This window comes from Emydura macquarii, unplaced genomic scaffold, assembly GCF_026122565.2.
Source record: "Emydura macquarii macquarii isolate MOO-44397 ecotype Brisbane River unplaced genomic scaffold, CSIRO-AGI_Emac_v2 contig_2676, whole genome shotgun sequence".
In the NCBI taxonomy this organism is placed as follows: Eukaryota; Metazoa; Chordata; order Testudines; family Chelidae; genus Emydura; species Emydura macquarii.
Genome location: NW_027132813.1, coordinates 13492068 through 13507291, shown reverse-complemented (window position 1 = coordinate 13507291; position 15224 = coordinate 13492068). Strand labels below are relative to the sequence as shown.

Below are 15224 nucleotides of genomic sequence, written 5' to 3'. Positions count from 1 at the left end.
TTAAGGAATTGGAGAGAAAATGGAAAATCCATTACTCAAAGTGAAGGGACTTATTGAGGTTCTGATCCAAAACTTATGTTCCCAAGAGTCTTTCCATAGACTTCAGTGGGCTTTGGATCTGGTCCTAAGCGTCTTATGGAAATAACAGACATCAGTATTTTTAAAAAACACAAATATATTTTTTTAAATATTCAGCTTGCAAAGTGGTGAATCGTGCAGGTTGTTTTATTGTAAATCAGCATGATTTACCCTTGGCTTTCTCTTGGGCACCTAAGAACAATTGACTAAAAAGGCTGAATAACAGTCTTTTGCAGTGCTGCCTCAGCCACACCAAGAATTAATGGACATGAGATGACTATTCAGACCTTGAGAGTTTAGACAATGTTTTGTGTTTAAAAACACCGGGGCCTGGCCAGTTACTTGTTTGTGATGCCACTGAGGAGTGCTAAGCCAGGGAACTGGGAGAGTTTCTAGTTACTGGGTGTGCGATTTGACTTGGATCTCTTAGGAGGCACCCAGTCACAATTCATCTTCCATTCAGTCTTTTTGTCCCACAGTGTAGACTTCTAAGTGACAAGTACCTTGAGATGGGTACTCTATGTTCTAAGGATTAAATTATTACGGTTATCTCGTTCACTGTAAGGCTAGATGGTCTGAGGTTTGATTTTTGTCTCTGTCAATATATTGTTTATAAACCACTAGCTTTATAATTCAGAAATGGTGTGAAGTTTAAATATTACGGGTTTTTTTCCTCTCACTTAAGTTTAATAAACATTGTGGAATATACAAATAGAAAAACAGCAAATATAGTATTTCACAATAGCAGTTATAAAATATTGTGTTTGGGTACACCTTTGTGTTAAATGTTTTAATTGAACAAGGGTGTATTATTTATATTGTATTGTATTGATTCTTCTTCGAGTGTTAGCTCATGTCCATTCCATCACATGGTTGCCGGAGATTTTTCTCCTAGTGGTATCCATAAGGCTAGCTCTAGTGCCCTCTGGAGCCGTGCGCATGTGTGCCAATATAAGGGGTACTGTTGACCCCACACCCTCTTAGTTCCTTCTTACCGCCCATGATGGTTGCTGGAAACTTTTTCTCTCTTGCCTCAGCAAGGTTCTTATCCAGTGGTTACTCGTTTTTACTAATTTTTACTTAATAGTTTTAGTGTATATAGTTTTATATTCATTATATATAGTTAGTGTAGTAGTAGGGCACATGTCCCCATGACAGAAAACTCCCTCCAACTCTTGTGGAACTAGTGGAATTCTGAAGATAACTTGAGATTTTTCTATGATCTCAGGAACTCAGACAGAGGCTGGGACCTTCCTCATGGAGAAACTTTGTTTCCACACTGCCTCTGAGCATTTCTTTTCTTCTGTGGCAGCCTAACACTGATATACTCATTCTCTAGTGCCTCACTAGCCACTGCCCACCCCAGAACTCCTGTGCATTGGTACAGAGGAGGAATCTGTCTAAATTTAATGCTGACACAGATTGTTTAGATGGAAATATTTGTCTATCACACTGCCATTAGTAACAATTTTCTATATAGTGCTTCTTAGAGCCTGTCAAGCCAAAGGCTGGATTACCTAGGCCCAAGGAGTATGTTAAAGGCACTGAAACGTCTTTAGTTATTACTGCTTATTTTCCTAACCTAATTTCTGGATTTAAAACTCTTATTCCAAGTTTGTTTGGAATGTTTTAAAATTGTTCTGATATTAAAAATGTTATCAAAGCAGGGGGGGAAAAAAAAAAGCCTTAAAACTATATAATAAATTATCTTAATGTTGAGGTTCTCCTGGTTTCTCTTCTTTTAAATAATGCTCATCATCCTGAGCTTTAATTGTACATTTTAAAATGTGCACATTCATGTTTAGACAGATGTAATGCGAGTATATTTGTACGGGTGTTCCTGATTTTTCACAAGTCAACATGGGCAGGATTATTTTAAACAATAATAGCTGAAGTGATGAGTTTCCAGTCTTGAAGAAAATTGAACCTTAAAATGGGCAATTTTTTATTTTAGCCTATTTCATTCAAAAGCCTTAACCGCCAAATTAAGTACTTTATATAGGAATCCTTCACTGTATAATGACATGATAGTGCCGATAATGTTAATGTCTACATTTCAAAATTATTTGAAATGCTTTCTTGTGTTTGTAGTTTGAAGGAAGTGAGTCGCTGTCCAGTAGTAACCTGAGTCAAAGGTCTCGACCCAGCAGTGACCTCAACAACAGCTCTGTGCAGTCTCCTGCTCACCTGAAAGTCCAGCGGAGCATATCAACTAATCAGAAACAACGACGGTTCAGTGATCATGGTGGGGATGACGTTCAAACAAGTAAAGTAACATACACAATTTAAATCTGAGTGTGCAGTGTTCTGTGAGCCTGGCAGGTCCACCTCTTTGTGCATTTGTTGTTTGCCTCATCATGCCACACCATGATGCTTCTTATCCGTATGAGCGCTTCTGTGGTAAATATGGACCAGCTTAATAGAACTGACTCGTTTGGGTTTGTTACTTTGGCATAGGCATCATGTTTTAAATTCTGTATGGAATTAAATACTAGTTCTAATCTTCTGCAAAACTTAGAGTTTTGAACATAAAACTCTATATTGCAAATTCCCAGTTCATCAATTTGTAGGAGAGATGATTAACTCAAAGATAGTTTGAGGGTGTTTCTTGTTTAGGAGGTAAACCAAATCCTGGTCTGAATAAACTCTAAGACTGCAGGTTATTGTGTTCTATTCTGAGACTGAAGGCCAAATTATCAGGTTAGCCAGGGGGTAATGATTTTCAAAGTTAATTGGGAAGCATCTTCAGGTGGTAGTGGGTATACAAAATGGAGTAAGTATTCACGTTTTAAATATGACAGTGGTTTCTTTTTATATATATATGTGTATGTGTATATGTGTGTGTGTGTATGTGTATGTATATAAAAAGAGGCTGTCAAATGCTAAAATTTTTATTCAGAAACTTTTGACCTTTTTCTCCCCCCATTGTTTTATGCCTTCCACCTCTTGCCAATGCTGGTCAGTAGTGGGGTGGGCTTTTTTTCCCCCACAGAAGTTAATAATACATTGGGGCAGATCCTCAGCTGGTGCAAAATGTCAAACTCCATTGAAGTAAATGGAGTTATATTTTACACCAACTGAGGAACTGCTCAAAAAGAACTGAGAGAGGAGCTGTAATTCTCCCAAAATAAGCATAGAGTAAATAAAATGTTGTTAATTATTCTATGGACTGAAATTTTGTTCATGGGTTGAAGATAAGGGTGGGCAGGCCATTTGTCCACTTTTAAGCCAGGCAGTCTTTTTTGTCCAATTTGTCCCCTGTCTGACACTTAACGTAAAACCAGACATGGCTTTGTCTGGTATCATGCCTGGAGGACACCATTTTGAAGAGTGTGCTGCCCTGATCTTGTCTGTGGGGTCATGCTGGCAGGAGCAGCACGCTCTTCAAAATGGGATCTGCATGCAGCATACCTTGCACAGATAGTGATTGCAAGGTAATACTGATGAAGATGGGGTCATGCAGGCAGAGGTGAGCTCACACCATTCCCAAAGTATCGGAATGTCCAGTATTCTGGGGATGTGTAGTGGCCACCTTAGGATGGGGAAAGGTTTTAAAAAATAAAAATAAAGTTTTTAAAATAATTTGGAACAGTTTCCCTTTTATCATTTTGACCATACTATTTTCTTTGCTTTGTTTTTTAGCAATTTGATGCTTAATATTAGTTAAAATTAGAACTAAAATATTAATTGAAATGTATAGATCAACACTAATATGAAACAGGAAATGCTGAACATACACTACAGGTCTTCAGATATGTAGTGAGTAGACACGTTGTTCAAATTTATTTAGAGATGATAATGTACGTAACAATCACATTTTACAGGCAGCATGTACATCAACCTTGCAGTCTGACAGTCATTCAAAAGGATTTTTTTAATGTATAGAGAATCATACTTCAGAGTATATTGACAGAGGGAGGTGCACTGTTTGTTTTTAGATAGTATAATTTTGTTTTTATTTGACAGTTGGTCCATCAATTCCTCCTGCTGTTTCATACACAAAAAGGGCTCAGGCAAATAGTGTGGAAAGTGAACAGAAAGAGGAATGGGACAAAGATGTGTCGCGTAAACTTAGCAGCACTACAGTTGGATCCAAAGGAGAGATGGCCGCAAGTCCTCTTGTAGGTCCAGAAAGAAAGAAAGCGACTACAGTTCCAAGTGTGAGTGTGTGTTTTTTTTTTAACCAGCTGGGGCAATATCTGCTGTATACTTGGCATCTTACATCGACATTAGCCTTATATTAGTTAGTGAATATTCTATTAACTATGTATTTTGATAGTTTATTTATAAACTATAAACTGTATACCAATTAGAAGCTATGCTGTAAATGCTTTTTTAAAATAAAATAAAAGCTTCCACACCACTCTTGAACTAGTTATCGGAAGCTTTTTTCCTTATACTTGGTGTAATAGTCTAATCTAAAAATGTTGGCAGGCTTGTGCAGTATCATGGGTCTTCAGGGCATACAGTCAAAAATTTTGCTTGCTACCTTTACAGGAATGTGTAATACTTCATTTAAAAGCATGAACTCATAATAAGAAAATTACTTGTAATACGCAAGTCTCGGAATTTGTAATACGAATCAAACTTGTGCTATCTTTTTTAAGAGAGGACAAAAGGTTAAGTATAAAGATAGTAGTGAATGTACAGTGCTGTCAGGCAAAAAAAATCCATATGATAGATTGTAGGAATTTGCCTTTTCCATTGGGATTCAACACACTGTGACCCCCTCTTGGATTCCAAGGATGGAATCTATGCCGCTACTAAGGAAATTCTCTCTTCAAACAAACCCAACTTTTAAACTGCTACATTATAAGGACTTTTTTCTCTCACAGACAGTGTCTGCAATACGTCACATAGCTGCTTTTAAACTTTTGTTTTGTTTAAAAATCTCTCCCTGGGGGGACTCAAAGTGGTGGCTCTGTGGAATGTGTACTGGGACTTTGGTGTCCTGTGAGATTAGATTTTATTGAATTGTAAATCTGCCATGCATTCCCAAAACTATCACCGAAAAGCTGATTATGCCGATGTGTTATAAGATGATATGTCAAAAGCATTTCTTTGCTTACAGTGAGCTAATTAAATGCAGTATCTTAGCGATGAAGAGTGAGAAATTGATTTACTTGCTATTGAGCACTACAGTGATTATTCATTGTAGTAGATTTATTACTATTTTAGAGCAATTGTGAAAGAGGTTCATGATAAGCATTAGTAAGATGTAGTAGCATCTGATATTACAGCTGTAGTTAAAGTTGAACCATCTTTCCTTTATAAATTCCCTCTTTCTATACAACTTGTATGTAAAAATTCATTTTAACTATAATTTGCCATAGAGGGATGGGTTGAAAACAAAATTCAGCTATTTCTGAATAATTTTAAGGCTAACATGCTGATGGGGAAGATTAGATTTGTTAGAAAATGTTTATCTTCCCTAATACACACCAACTCCTATTATGTAACAATTTAATTTAAAAGTAAGTCTTGCAGTTGGTTAATCTATATTATAAAATAGCATTAGATTAGGAAACTGTAAACATTCAATAGTTAACTGCAGTTTTTGTTCTGGGGCAGGGGGAGGGGGAAGGAGACAGTTGTATTCAAAACAGCATAACTTCAGTTTCTTTCAAGAGCAGCTTCAGCTTACTTTTAAAAGAGCATCAAAAGGTGCAGTAGATTGACTTTAAAGTGCAAATATCTGTACAACAAACTAGACTTCATGATTATCCAGGTCCAAAGGCCCCCTTGTTTGTAAAATTAAAAAAATCAAAACAAAAAACAACAAAGCACTTCAAATGTATTGTGTTAAATGTAAAAAATAAATAAGCCTGAAAGCATTTTTAAAAGAATGAACAAAACCTATAAAACTTCAAAGAGAGAGGACCTGTCTTCTTGGCAGTAAAGAACTATGCATGCCATCACACTATACAAATAAATATGCCTGGTTTTGTATCTTTAACTTATTGACACATAAGCTTAACAAAATAGTACTGTACAAAATATTTAAAATTCATAGCAGCTATCCCACATTTCACATTTTGTATAAGAAATTTTTATAACTTTATATATATTATGGGTTTAGGGTGGATGAAAGTATGGATCCAAATTCATGTGCCTTGTTCTTGCTGAAGCAACTATCTGTTTTATGACCACAATCTATTCAACAGTATTTCTTGCATTTCGATAGATTGTGGTGTGTTCTAATTAGCCATGCAGAAATATAATGTACTGTATTAGCATAGTATATTTTCCAAAACACTTTACAAGATTAGTGTGTGTTTATGCATTCTGTCCTACAGTACACTAATTATTTAGTTAATATGTAAAATTAATATAGTTAATAGTTAGGTAATATTTAGTTAATATTATTTAGTTAATATGTAATAATAGTTAATAAGTTGTGAATTAATGTCAACATGTCTGATTACACAAACATTTTGAAAAATCAAAATTTAAATAATCCCATCCAAAAATTGAAAATTTTGTTCTGTGGACTAAAATTAGCTCTTTAATAGCTAATTAGCTATCAGAAACTTTTAAAAAGTAGGTTTTGTAGGGGTATAAAATGTAACTAGCAAAAAAAAAATCAATGAGCAATTATTTTTCTTACTATTAATATTACACATTTGTATTTGGCACCCATCACTATGGTGGCTAAGAACAAAATCCTCCTCAATTCTTTTTAATTCCTGACTTTGGCTGAACACCAGTGTTGAATACTGCATTACAGATTGAAAGATTTTTGTCCCTATCAAAAAGGACAACAAATTGTAGGATTGAAACTCTGGGTGGCAACTAAAGCTATACAGACAAGCCCTTAAACTTGCATGGAGTTCTGCTGACTTCAGAGGAACTTCTTTGTGGATGTCCCAGTTGAATCGGAGGATCAGGGCCTCTGGGACTTCTTTACTATGTAGGAAATGGATGCTCATAAAGCAAGTTATCCCCTTAACTACACCTTTTTCCTTGCTTTTATTCAGTGTATTCCTGTGTTGCCTACATAACATGGTGAGGGGAACATTAGAAATGGATAGATGATCGAATAACTTTTCTGTATAACTTAATTTAAGGTGGGTGGGTGGGTGGGTGTGTGGGTGTGTATATATATTAATTAGCTGTATCTGTCTTCATTCATTTTTTTATTCTCCTTCTAGAACAACGTATTTCCAGTTGGTGGAATGACCAGAAGGAACACATATGTTTGTGAGCGGACTACAGATCGATATTCTGCAATACAGAATGGGAAAGACAACAGGTACTCAGCTGACATCCAAAAATCTGAGAATTTATGCTGCAGTATGTCACAGGAGGAAAAAACAAACATTTAAATCAATATGCTAATGAAAGGTGCTGTGGTGTGGAGCAACTTAAACTTTACACATACTTGTGTTTTCGATTGCAGAAAAGTTTGTCTGAATATTTGTCATAATTAGATAAATTATGACAATATTAAACAAATATTGTGATTCTGCCTTTAACCATTTTTCATCACTGAACAAAACACAGAAGAAGAGAGAAGAATTTACAATCTAAATAAACAACATAATTCAGGCATAAAATATTCTGGATGATCCAGAGAATGGCTACGTCTTATAGTATAAGTTCCCTAATAATTATTGAATAAGATGAAACTATTTTATTGACTTAAGAGCTCTGTGAGTTTTGCTTACCTCATTTGTCCCAAATACTTCTGTAATTGATCCTGCCCTTTTTCTGTATCTGGTAGTTGTAATGATTACTGTGAATTAATTTTTTTAAAGAAACATCTGCGCATTAATGGCACAGACCATTAAAATTACTTTTGACTTAAAATATTTTCATAAAATACCTGTAGGAGTTGTAATTTGCGGTATCTGACTTAAGTGTAAAGTATAAAATGTTATATCAAGATTTATTTGAAGGAACATATAAATTCTGTTATATTTTTAAAGCACTAACCTAGATACATCTGAGTGCTGTTCTTAAATAATGTAAAATTGTGAAGTTTCAAAGGCCAGAAAAGTCCCATCAAAATAAAGCCAGTAAACTGTTTCCGTTATCCACTCTTATGGTAGCATTAGTGTTGGAAGTTCCATGTTGATCAATTGTATTACACAGGCAGTATTCTTCTCTGAATTCCCAAAGTATAGAATTGTTAATTTACATATATAAAAGACCATGGAACATGTGAAAGGAAAAAAAGGGACCTGTTAAACTATTTTTGATGACATTTAGATCATTTTAACACATCGGCACAGAAGAATGGGTTACAAACACGCTTCTGAAATCTTGGGGTATAATAATGTAACCAGTTGATCCACATTTCCATCTCAAATCTATAGCAGGCTAGACATCCATTATTTCCATGTTAAGAATTATTTCTTGGTTACTTATAGGCTTCCTTGCTGCATATTAGAACTGAGGTAGTATTTTAAAATAGGGTAAAATGCATTATCTATTTAATATCTAGTAGATCATAATTTTCTAATTGCACAAAATATTGATAGGTTTTCTTTTAAATAATAAATGTAACTGTTTACTCCTGGGGGAATTCTCCACCACTGTGTAATGCAGAATTTGCGCAAAAATTAATGTTCTGTGCAGAATTTCCGTGTCCATCCACCCCAAAATGGGCTGCAGAGTTGCTGGCTGCCACTAGGGGCTGCTGGACCACAGAGCCCAGCTCACAAATGGAAGACAAATGGAGGGAAATGAAGCTGGAGGGTTCTGGGCAGCTGCAGTTCCCGGCATGCCCTGAAGGAAGGAGGCGCCATGCAGGAAACTCCACACCAGCACAGGACCCATCATCAGGCTGTTTCTCCCTCTAGATCCCTGGGGTCTGGGGGAGTAGGGGTGCATGTGAGTGTCTGGGCTGGGCAGGGGCGGGGTCTGCAGGTGGCCTCTTGGGGGGAGAGGATGCAAGTGTCAGGCTGGTTTTGGGGAGCGGGTGGGCCTGCAGCTGGGCTCTAGGAGGGAGATGATGTAAGTATCTGGGCCTGGGGGAGTGCTCTGCGGCTGCACTCTGGGAGTAGGGGATGCAAGTGTCTGGGCTGGGAGGGCACTCAGCGGATGGGCTCTGGGGCAGGAGGGGGTGCAAGTGTTGGGACTGGAGAGCCCCCCATGGCTGGGCTTTGGGTCAGGAGGGGGTGTTGGGTGTCTGGGCAGGGAGGCGCACCCCATGGCAAAGTTAAGATAACAAATAATAGATTGCAGCTCATAGAGGGTAACTTTCCTGGCTGCTTTACCTCCCCTAATCAACCCCAGTAGCTCCAGAAGCTTATCGTGAGGGAGTCACAATATACCCGCCAGTGTGTCTAGCTCAATCCTCAGGTAGGTCAGCATAGGAGAAGTCCCCTCTAGTGAAGGAAAAAACAGGAGTTCGTCTAGTTTTTAGCTGGGGCCTGAAAGCTGTCCATTAGGTTAACACACTGATCCAAATTTGTCCTGCCCGTGAACAAAAAGTCCTAAGTAATGCACTATCTGCCATAAACCAGCTTCCTGCATCACTGCCCAGTGTAGTATTGTACTAAATTTCTCAAATAGTGAACAGGATATTGTACATCCTGTGTGCATAGCTTTATCAAAATGGAATTGTCCTTCAAAAGAGAAACCCAAAATGTTGAAAGCAGAAGGATGCACTAGCAGCAGTTGAAAAGCAGACTTGATATCCAACTTGGCCATCAGCACCCCTGTACCATAAGACATAACCAGGCACACAGCCTCATCAACAAAGGACTAGCACACAAACGCAAGGCTGTCTGTTCCATTGTTAACTGAGCTTCCCCAGGATCTGACAGGTAGTGAATTAAGTGAAATTCACCTGGAAATTTCTTAGGGCACAAGCCCGGGGAGAAACCTGCAAGTTCTGTTTGGGTGGATGATTGAATGCCCCTGCTACCCTATTCTTTAATTCTTGTGTAACTTTTTCTTTACACCATTTTCACTAAGGACTTAATTTTTGGACATCACATGACTTTTTTTCTCCATAAAGGGGATCCTAAAACCCATAATAAACCCATCCTGCAAATATGCCCATGTATCCTATTAGGGTAATGCCAAAGGAGCACCCTTAACGTGTCCCGTTTAAGTGGAGATGGTCCTCTTGTCCAACCCCCATTTTCAGCTTGCCCCTCCACCCCTCTTCCTATCCTTTGGCCCCCGTATCCTGCACCGGCCCTCATGGATTTGCAGGCAGCACCTGATTTACCCGCTATTCTGCTTCCCCTCTGTGGCCTTCCCAGACTGCTGTGGCAATTGTAGGCTGTATGGGCCCAACCACACATTTCACAAGCATGCCTTAATTTGCAGATGCTCCAAAAACATTAAATGTCCAGCAGATGTCATTATGAGCCTCAGCTGGGCTTGCTGGGAAGGAATGGGCCGTTGTCAGTGCGGAAACCAGGCCCCGTGGTGTCATCCAGTCTAATCCCAGCGTATAATGCAGTATGTGTCACTGGATCACACTTTATGTTGCCGCCCTCAGTCTAAACTGTTAGTCGTAGTTAAACCAAGCCATGCCCCCGAATGTATTATTTGCCTGCCTCATTATACCCAAATATTTGAACAATCCTGGACTTCTGTCTGAGTAAGCATCTGCAATAAACCACCATAGATCAGGAAGGCACCATCCCAATTTTCTCAAGTTCTAGCCATCTTGCTTGCTCTGCCCCAGCAAATTCTGTGTCAGCACCTTCCTGTGTAACAATGATATGTCAACATATTCACCTCTCAATTTTATCTTTAGCACTACTGAGAAGGTAAACTCCCATCAGGTCAGCCACCTTGTGACTGACCATTGGAGCACCCTAAGTGCCCTGTTGCCCCCCAGCTACCCTTGGGGCAGGAATTCTATCCCGTGGATTCACATCCCTGTCCGTGGGTGAGAATTAGATGTAGGGTGCTCAGAGTCATAAATTATACCCCTATTAAAGGCTCCCGCCCCCTGGTGAGGGGTCTGCTCTGCCTAATTCTCATCTGTCTCCCAATCTCCAGCCCATGCTGGGTTTCCGTTAACACTTCCAGACCCCGTACCTATGGAAGTTCCCAGCTGCTGCGACAACTGAAGGTTCTCACAACACCTGTGTAATGCCATTCGCTTCGGTAGAAGGTGTGTATACCCCAGACAACCCTGATACAGTTTCTAGAACACCAGATCTCCGCATAGTCTATTTGCTAATTCCACTATCAGGCTATGTTCAGTATCTCCTGCCCTCTGAGGAGGAGGCGATAAGTGACCTCCTCCCCTCTCCCCACTTAGGTCTTCTAAGAGGAAAAGTGGCCATGTTCCCTGAACCCACTGAGGTCCCCCCTACAGACACCCATTGCAGCATTGGATTAAGTGACCAGATAGCAAGTGTGAAAAATCAGGATGGAGTGAGGAGTAATAAACACCTATATAGGAAAAAGCCTCAAATATCGGGACTGTCCCTATAAAATCAAGATATCTGGTCACCCTACATTGGGCACAGTGGACTCGCTTTCACACCCTACCCCTGCAACTTCCATCTGGTGCAGGTCACACTTGTCCCTGCAAGCTGCGTTGCTCTCCTGTCCTGCAGTCTGTATGTTCAAATATCCTGGCTCTGGGTGACCCCATTACAGCTTGTAAACCTTGTAGTGCTGCAGAAACAATTTTGGATGCAACTACCCAGACTGCTTGAGTCAATTCTTTGTTGGCTTTCGCACCCCCAAACACAGCTAGTTTGCCAGGGGAGTGTTTCCTTCCTCAGGATCCACATTACTTCCCAGCAAAGGGAATCCTTTTGGTACACAGACCACCCTGGGCAACTTATTATTTTTTATTTATTCTTAATTTTCTGTAATTTTTTTTAAGAGAAGGCTTGCTTTTTGTCTGGTTCCTCTAATCAAGGAAATAAACATTCTTGTGCTTGGTTTCTTAAGATACTGTGCATTTTGAAAGGTGAAAGAAAACAATTTTTGTTTAGCTACAGTTTGATGTGTTTATGTTCTTGGCTTTTCCACGTTACAATATATCAATTTCTGTCTGGTGTAATTTAGCTTTGGGACTATTGTTTCTACTGAATTTTTGATGGATTTCAATCATGCTTTGGTGAAGCTAAATATTTTACGTGACGGGTCTGTGAATTTTTGGACCCAAAGTAGTAGTTCAATTTTGACAACTTGAATTGGTTTACAAAATTCATAGGATGATAGCTTTCCATCCAGAGGCACCTCTGAGCCAAAATTTATGGTGGGACATTATAATTTACATTAGGTGCACATATGCTCATTAACTAGGATGGTTTTGTAAGTGACTCCTGGTGCCCTGCAATGTGGCTGACAGGCTGTTCAGTGAAGTCCTGCTGCTGCTGCTTTAGTGCCTTTTATATTGTCTACACTAAGCATTAGTACAGATTGCCATGCATGGATACATTATGAAAGAGCTAGTTTAATTGAATAGCTATGAATGATGTATGCAACAGAAGTAAAGGAACCTTTAGTTCCCTGATTTATTTATTTTTTTAATTATTTTTAAAGAGTGTGAGGGAGGAGTGCCTCAACTGTCCTAATGGAAAAACCACCACTGTATCTATTCTAGGAAATTCAGGAAAGAATGTAATGTTCTCTTGTTGAATGTACAATGTCCTCATTAAAGTACTGTGCCCCCCTCCCCCCATGGGACAGGACACAGGATTCTTTTGGGGGTCGTGTGAAAGCTTTGAAACCCTGTCTGTGATATTGGACTCGTTCTGTCTGAGAAGTAACTCCCTCTGGCATGCTTTTATAGCTCTTAGAGCTTTTTTCAGTTTCAAAGCTCATTTGAAAATTCTTATTCAAATGTTCTTTAAAAGTTGTAAAATTTCCCCACAGGGACTTCATCTCATAGTCAATCCAGTATGGCAGCCAGGAGTTCTGATGCTATGGTATTTTTCAAGTAATAAAATGCCTCTTAAAACTACAGTGCTTTCTGCCTTATTGACGTGTTTTATATAGTGGAGATGGATTGGGTTGTTTTGCTTTGTTTTTTTAAGAACTAATGTATAGCTTTGCGGTGTTTAAATGTTTCGGTAAAGCATTGTATAATAAAAAGGTTGAAATAATTCCATATACATTCCTTAGACAGCATTGTGATAGTTACCTTAGAAATACCCAAGTATAATTCAAAATGTAATAAACTTCATAAGACTACTTATGTCTTGCAATTTTTATTTCTTTTTTCAGGTAGATTTATCTTTTTTTATTTAACAAACTAGTTGATATTTGGAAATTTTAATTAGAAGTAGTCAGAAAATGTTTGTTTTTTCTATAGAAAACTTTGATTTTTAGTGGAAAATTGAATACCAATGAATTTTGGTGAAATACAGAAACATTTCAATTTGGAAATGCCGTTGCAATACCTCACTGAAGTTGTAATTTGGGAGCCCTAAATTCGCTTTCTCCTCTACAAACCAAGCTCTTTTGTCTAACTACGTCACTGTGAAGGCATGATGGTCTCCCCTCTGAGAGAAGGGAGGTGGTGTGTCATGGGAATCCTTGGCCATGGTGTGCATCATGGGAGATGTAATCTGGCTGTGGAGTCTGGCCCATAGATGAGAACAGGGAAATTAGGCAACCAAACTACAACTCCCATGAAATGCTGTAGCAGCATTTCAAAATGGAAATAGTTTGGTTTGGGGGCTGAAATATTTTCATTTTCAGGTGTTTGTTTTTTTATGAAAATTCTAAATTTTCTGTAACAAGCAGACACTTTCCTCCAAATCTTTGTGTTATTGAAAACACAATTTTCTGTCAAAAATAGTTTTTTGACTGGAAATCTTTCTTGAGCTGTTGGAGCCTGTGTAATTTGTGTAGTGTCTGGATCTCAGGAAGCATGGAAGAAACCCATTTATACAGCAACAATTACTTAAAGATAAACCTGTGGAGTAATATTGGTGACATGGTGTGGTTATCAGCGTACAACAGGGACAAGATAACTAAGCATTTTTCCCCCTACTATTCTGTACTTTACTAACTTTGACTGCGAGATATTAATGCTGTGGGTCCACTAGTCCTTTGGTTATCTGTGAAATGCAATCATGTGGAGAGATAGTGGGTCCATAAATACCACTGGACTCTATTTTAACTAGTTTTAAACTGTTTATTACCACCATCTTTTTCTGAATAAATATAGTATTTATGTAGTCAAACTTCCTTCCAAATCTGTCAGAATTCCAAGCTGTTTTTAACATTTGATCTCTTTTTGGAAGATTGGTATGAAGGCATTTCATAGCAAATACATAACAATGTCAGACTTTCCAAGCAAACAAATTGAAGTAGAGTTCTTCTAAATGCAATAGCTATCTTTCATTTTGTTGGGAGTAATTCTCTTTGCTATATTGCAGAATATGCAGTACATCCGTATGAAACTTTCAAACTGAGAGGCAGCAAGAAAGAACGCGAGTCCCCTTGTTAAAATACTTAAATACAGAAATTTAAATCTGGGGAGAACATAGAAATGGGGAGCTTTCCACTTGCTAAATATTTACTATGTAAGCTCTGAGTTTGTCTATAGCTGATTTTCTGTAGATTACCTGGACTCATTGCTCTTTTCTCTACAATTCAAAATAATTGGAGAAGGATTTACTTAAAATGTTAACAATAGTTTTTGAATCAGCATGCTTGATTACAGTCATCATACATCAGTATACTCCACCTCTGCAGTGTCTAAAACCCTCTCAAATTTTATAATTTAGTTTCTTCAGTTAAATTTATTGGTAACTAAGCCTGGACTTTCCACTCAGTTTATGTCAGTAGAGAGACTCTAAGATCCTAACTCCCCAGGTTTGCACAAAGGCGATTTCTTTGTGAAATTAATCTTTTGCCCTTCCAAGGACCCCTCTGTTGATGCTCCATGGTGCTTTCCTCTAAAGAGTTTTGGGGAACCTGCCATTGTCTGGTACTGGTTCCCTGGTTACCCCTGGATTTCTGTGTGGAATAGCAACTCCTTCTATGGGTCTAGTTGCAGGGGGTCCACGCTACATGAGCCATGTTGCCAGGGGTAAGGCGTGCCATCTCATTATGCATGATGGCTCCTGCATTATGATTATCTGGCTGTCTTCCCTGTGAATACCATGGATCTGTAGAGTTAGGAGGCCTCGCCCTTACGCACTCTGAAACCTCCAAAACTCTTCCCACTAAAGGGGGAAATTTCCTAAAAACTTCATGAGGAA

The 15224-nt window shown here is 38.5% G+C and overlaps 1 protein-coding gene across 6 annotated transcripts in view; it reads left to right on the top strand.

The window, feature by feature from the left end:
• The window catches only part of MARK1 (microtubule affinity regulating kinase 1), a 131051-nt gene that overhangs the window by 104761 nt on the left and 11066 nt on the right, over positions 1–15224 (top strand). For 3 of the 6 annotated variants that reach the window (XM_067564923.1, XM_067564922.1, XM_067564921.1), the window contains exons 12-14: positions 2170–2323; positions 4045–4238; positions 7230–7330. In XM_067564923.1, the coding sequence (XP_067421024.1) occupies positions 2170–2323; positions 4045–4238; positions 7230–7330 (449 nt within the window). Of the gene's footprint in view, positions 1–2169; positions 2345–4044; positions 4239–7229; positions 7331–15224 lie in introns of all 6 variants that reach the window. The other 3 variants (XM_067564920.1, XM_067564925.1, XM_067564924.1) reach the window with 1 other exon arrangement.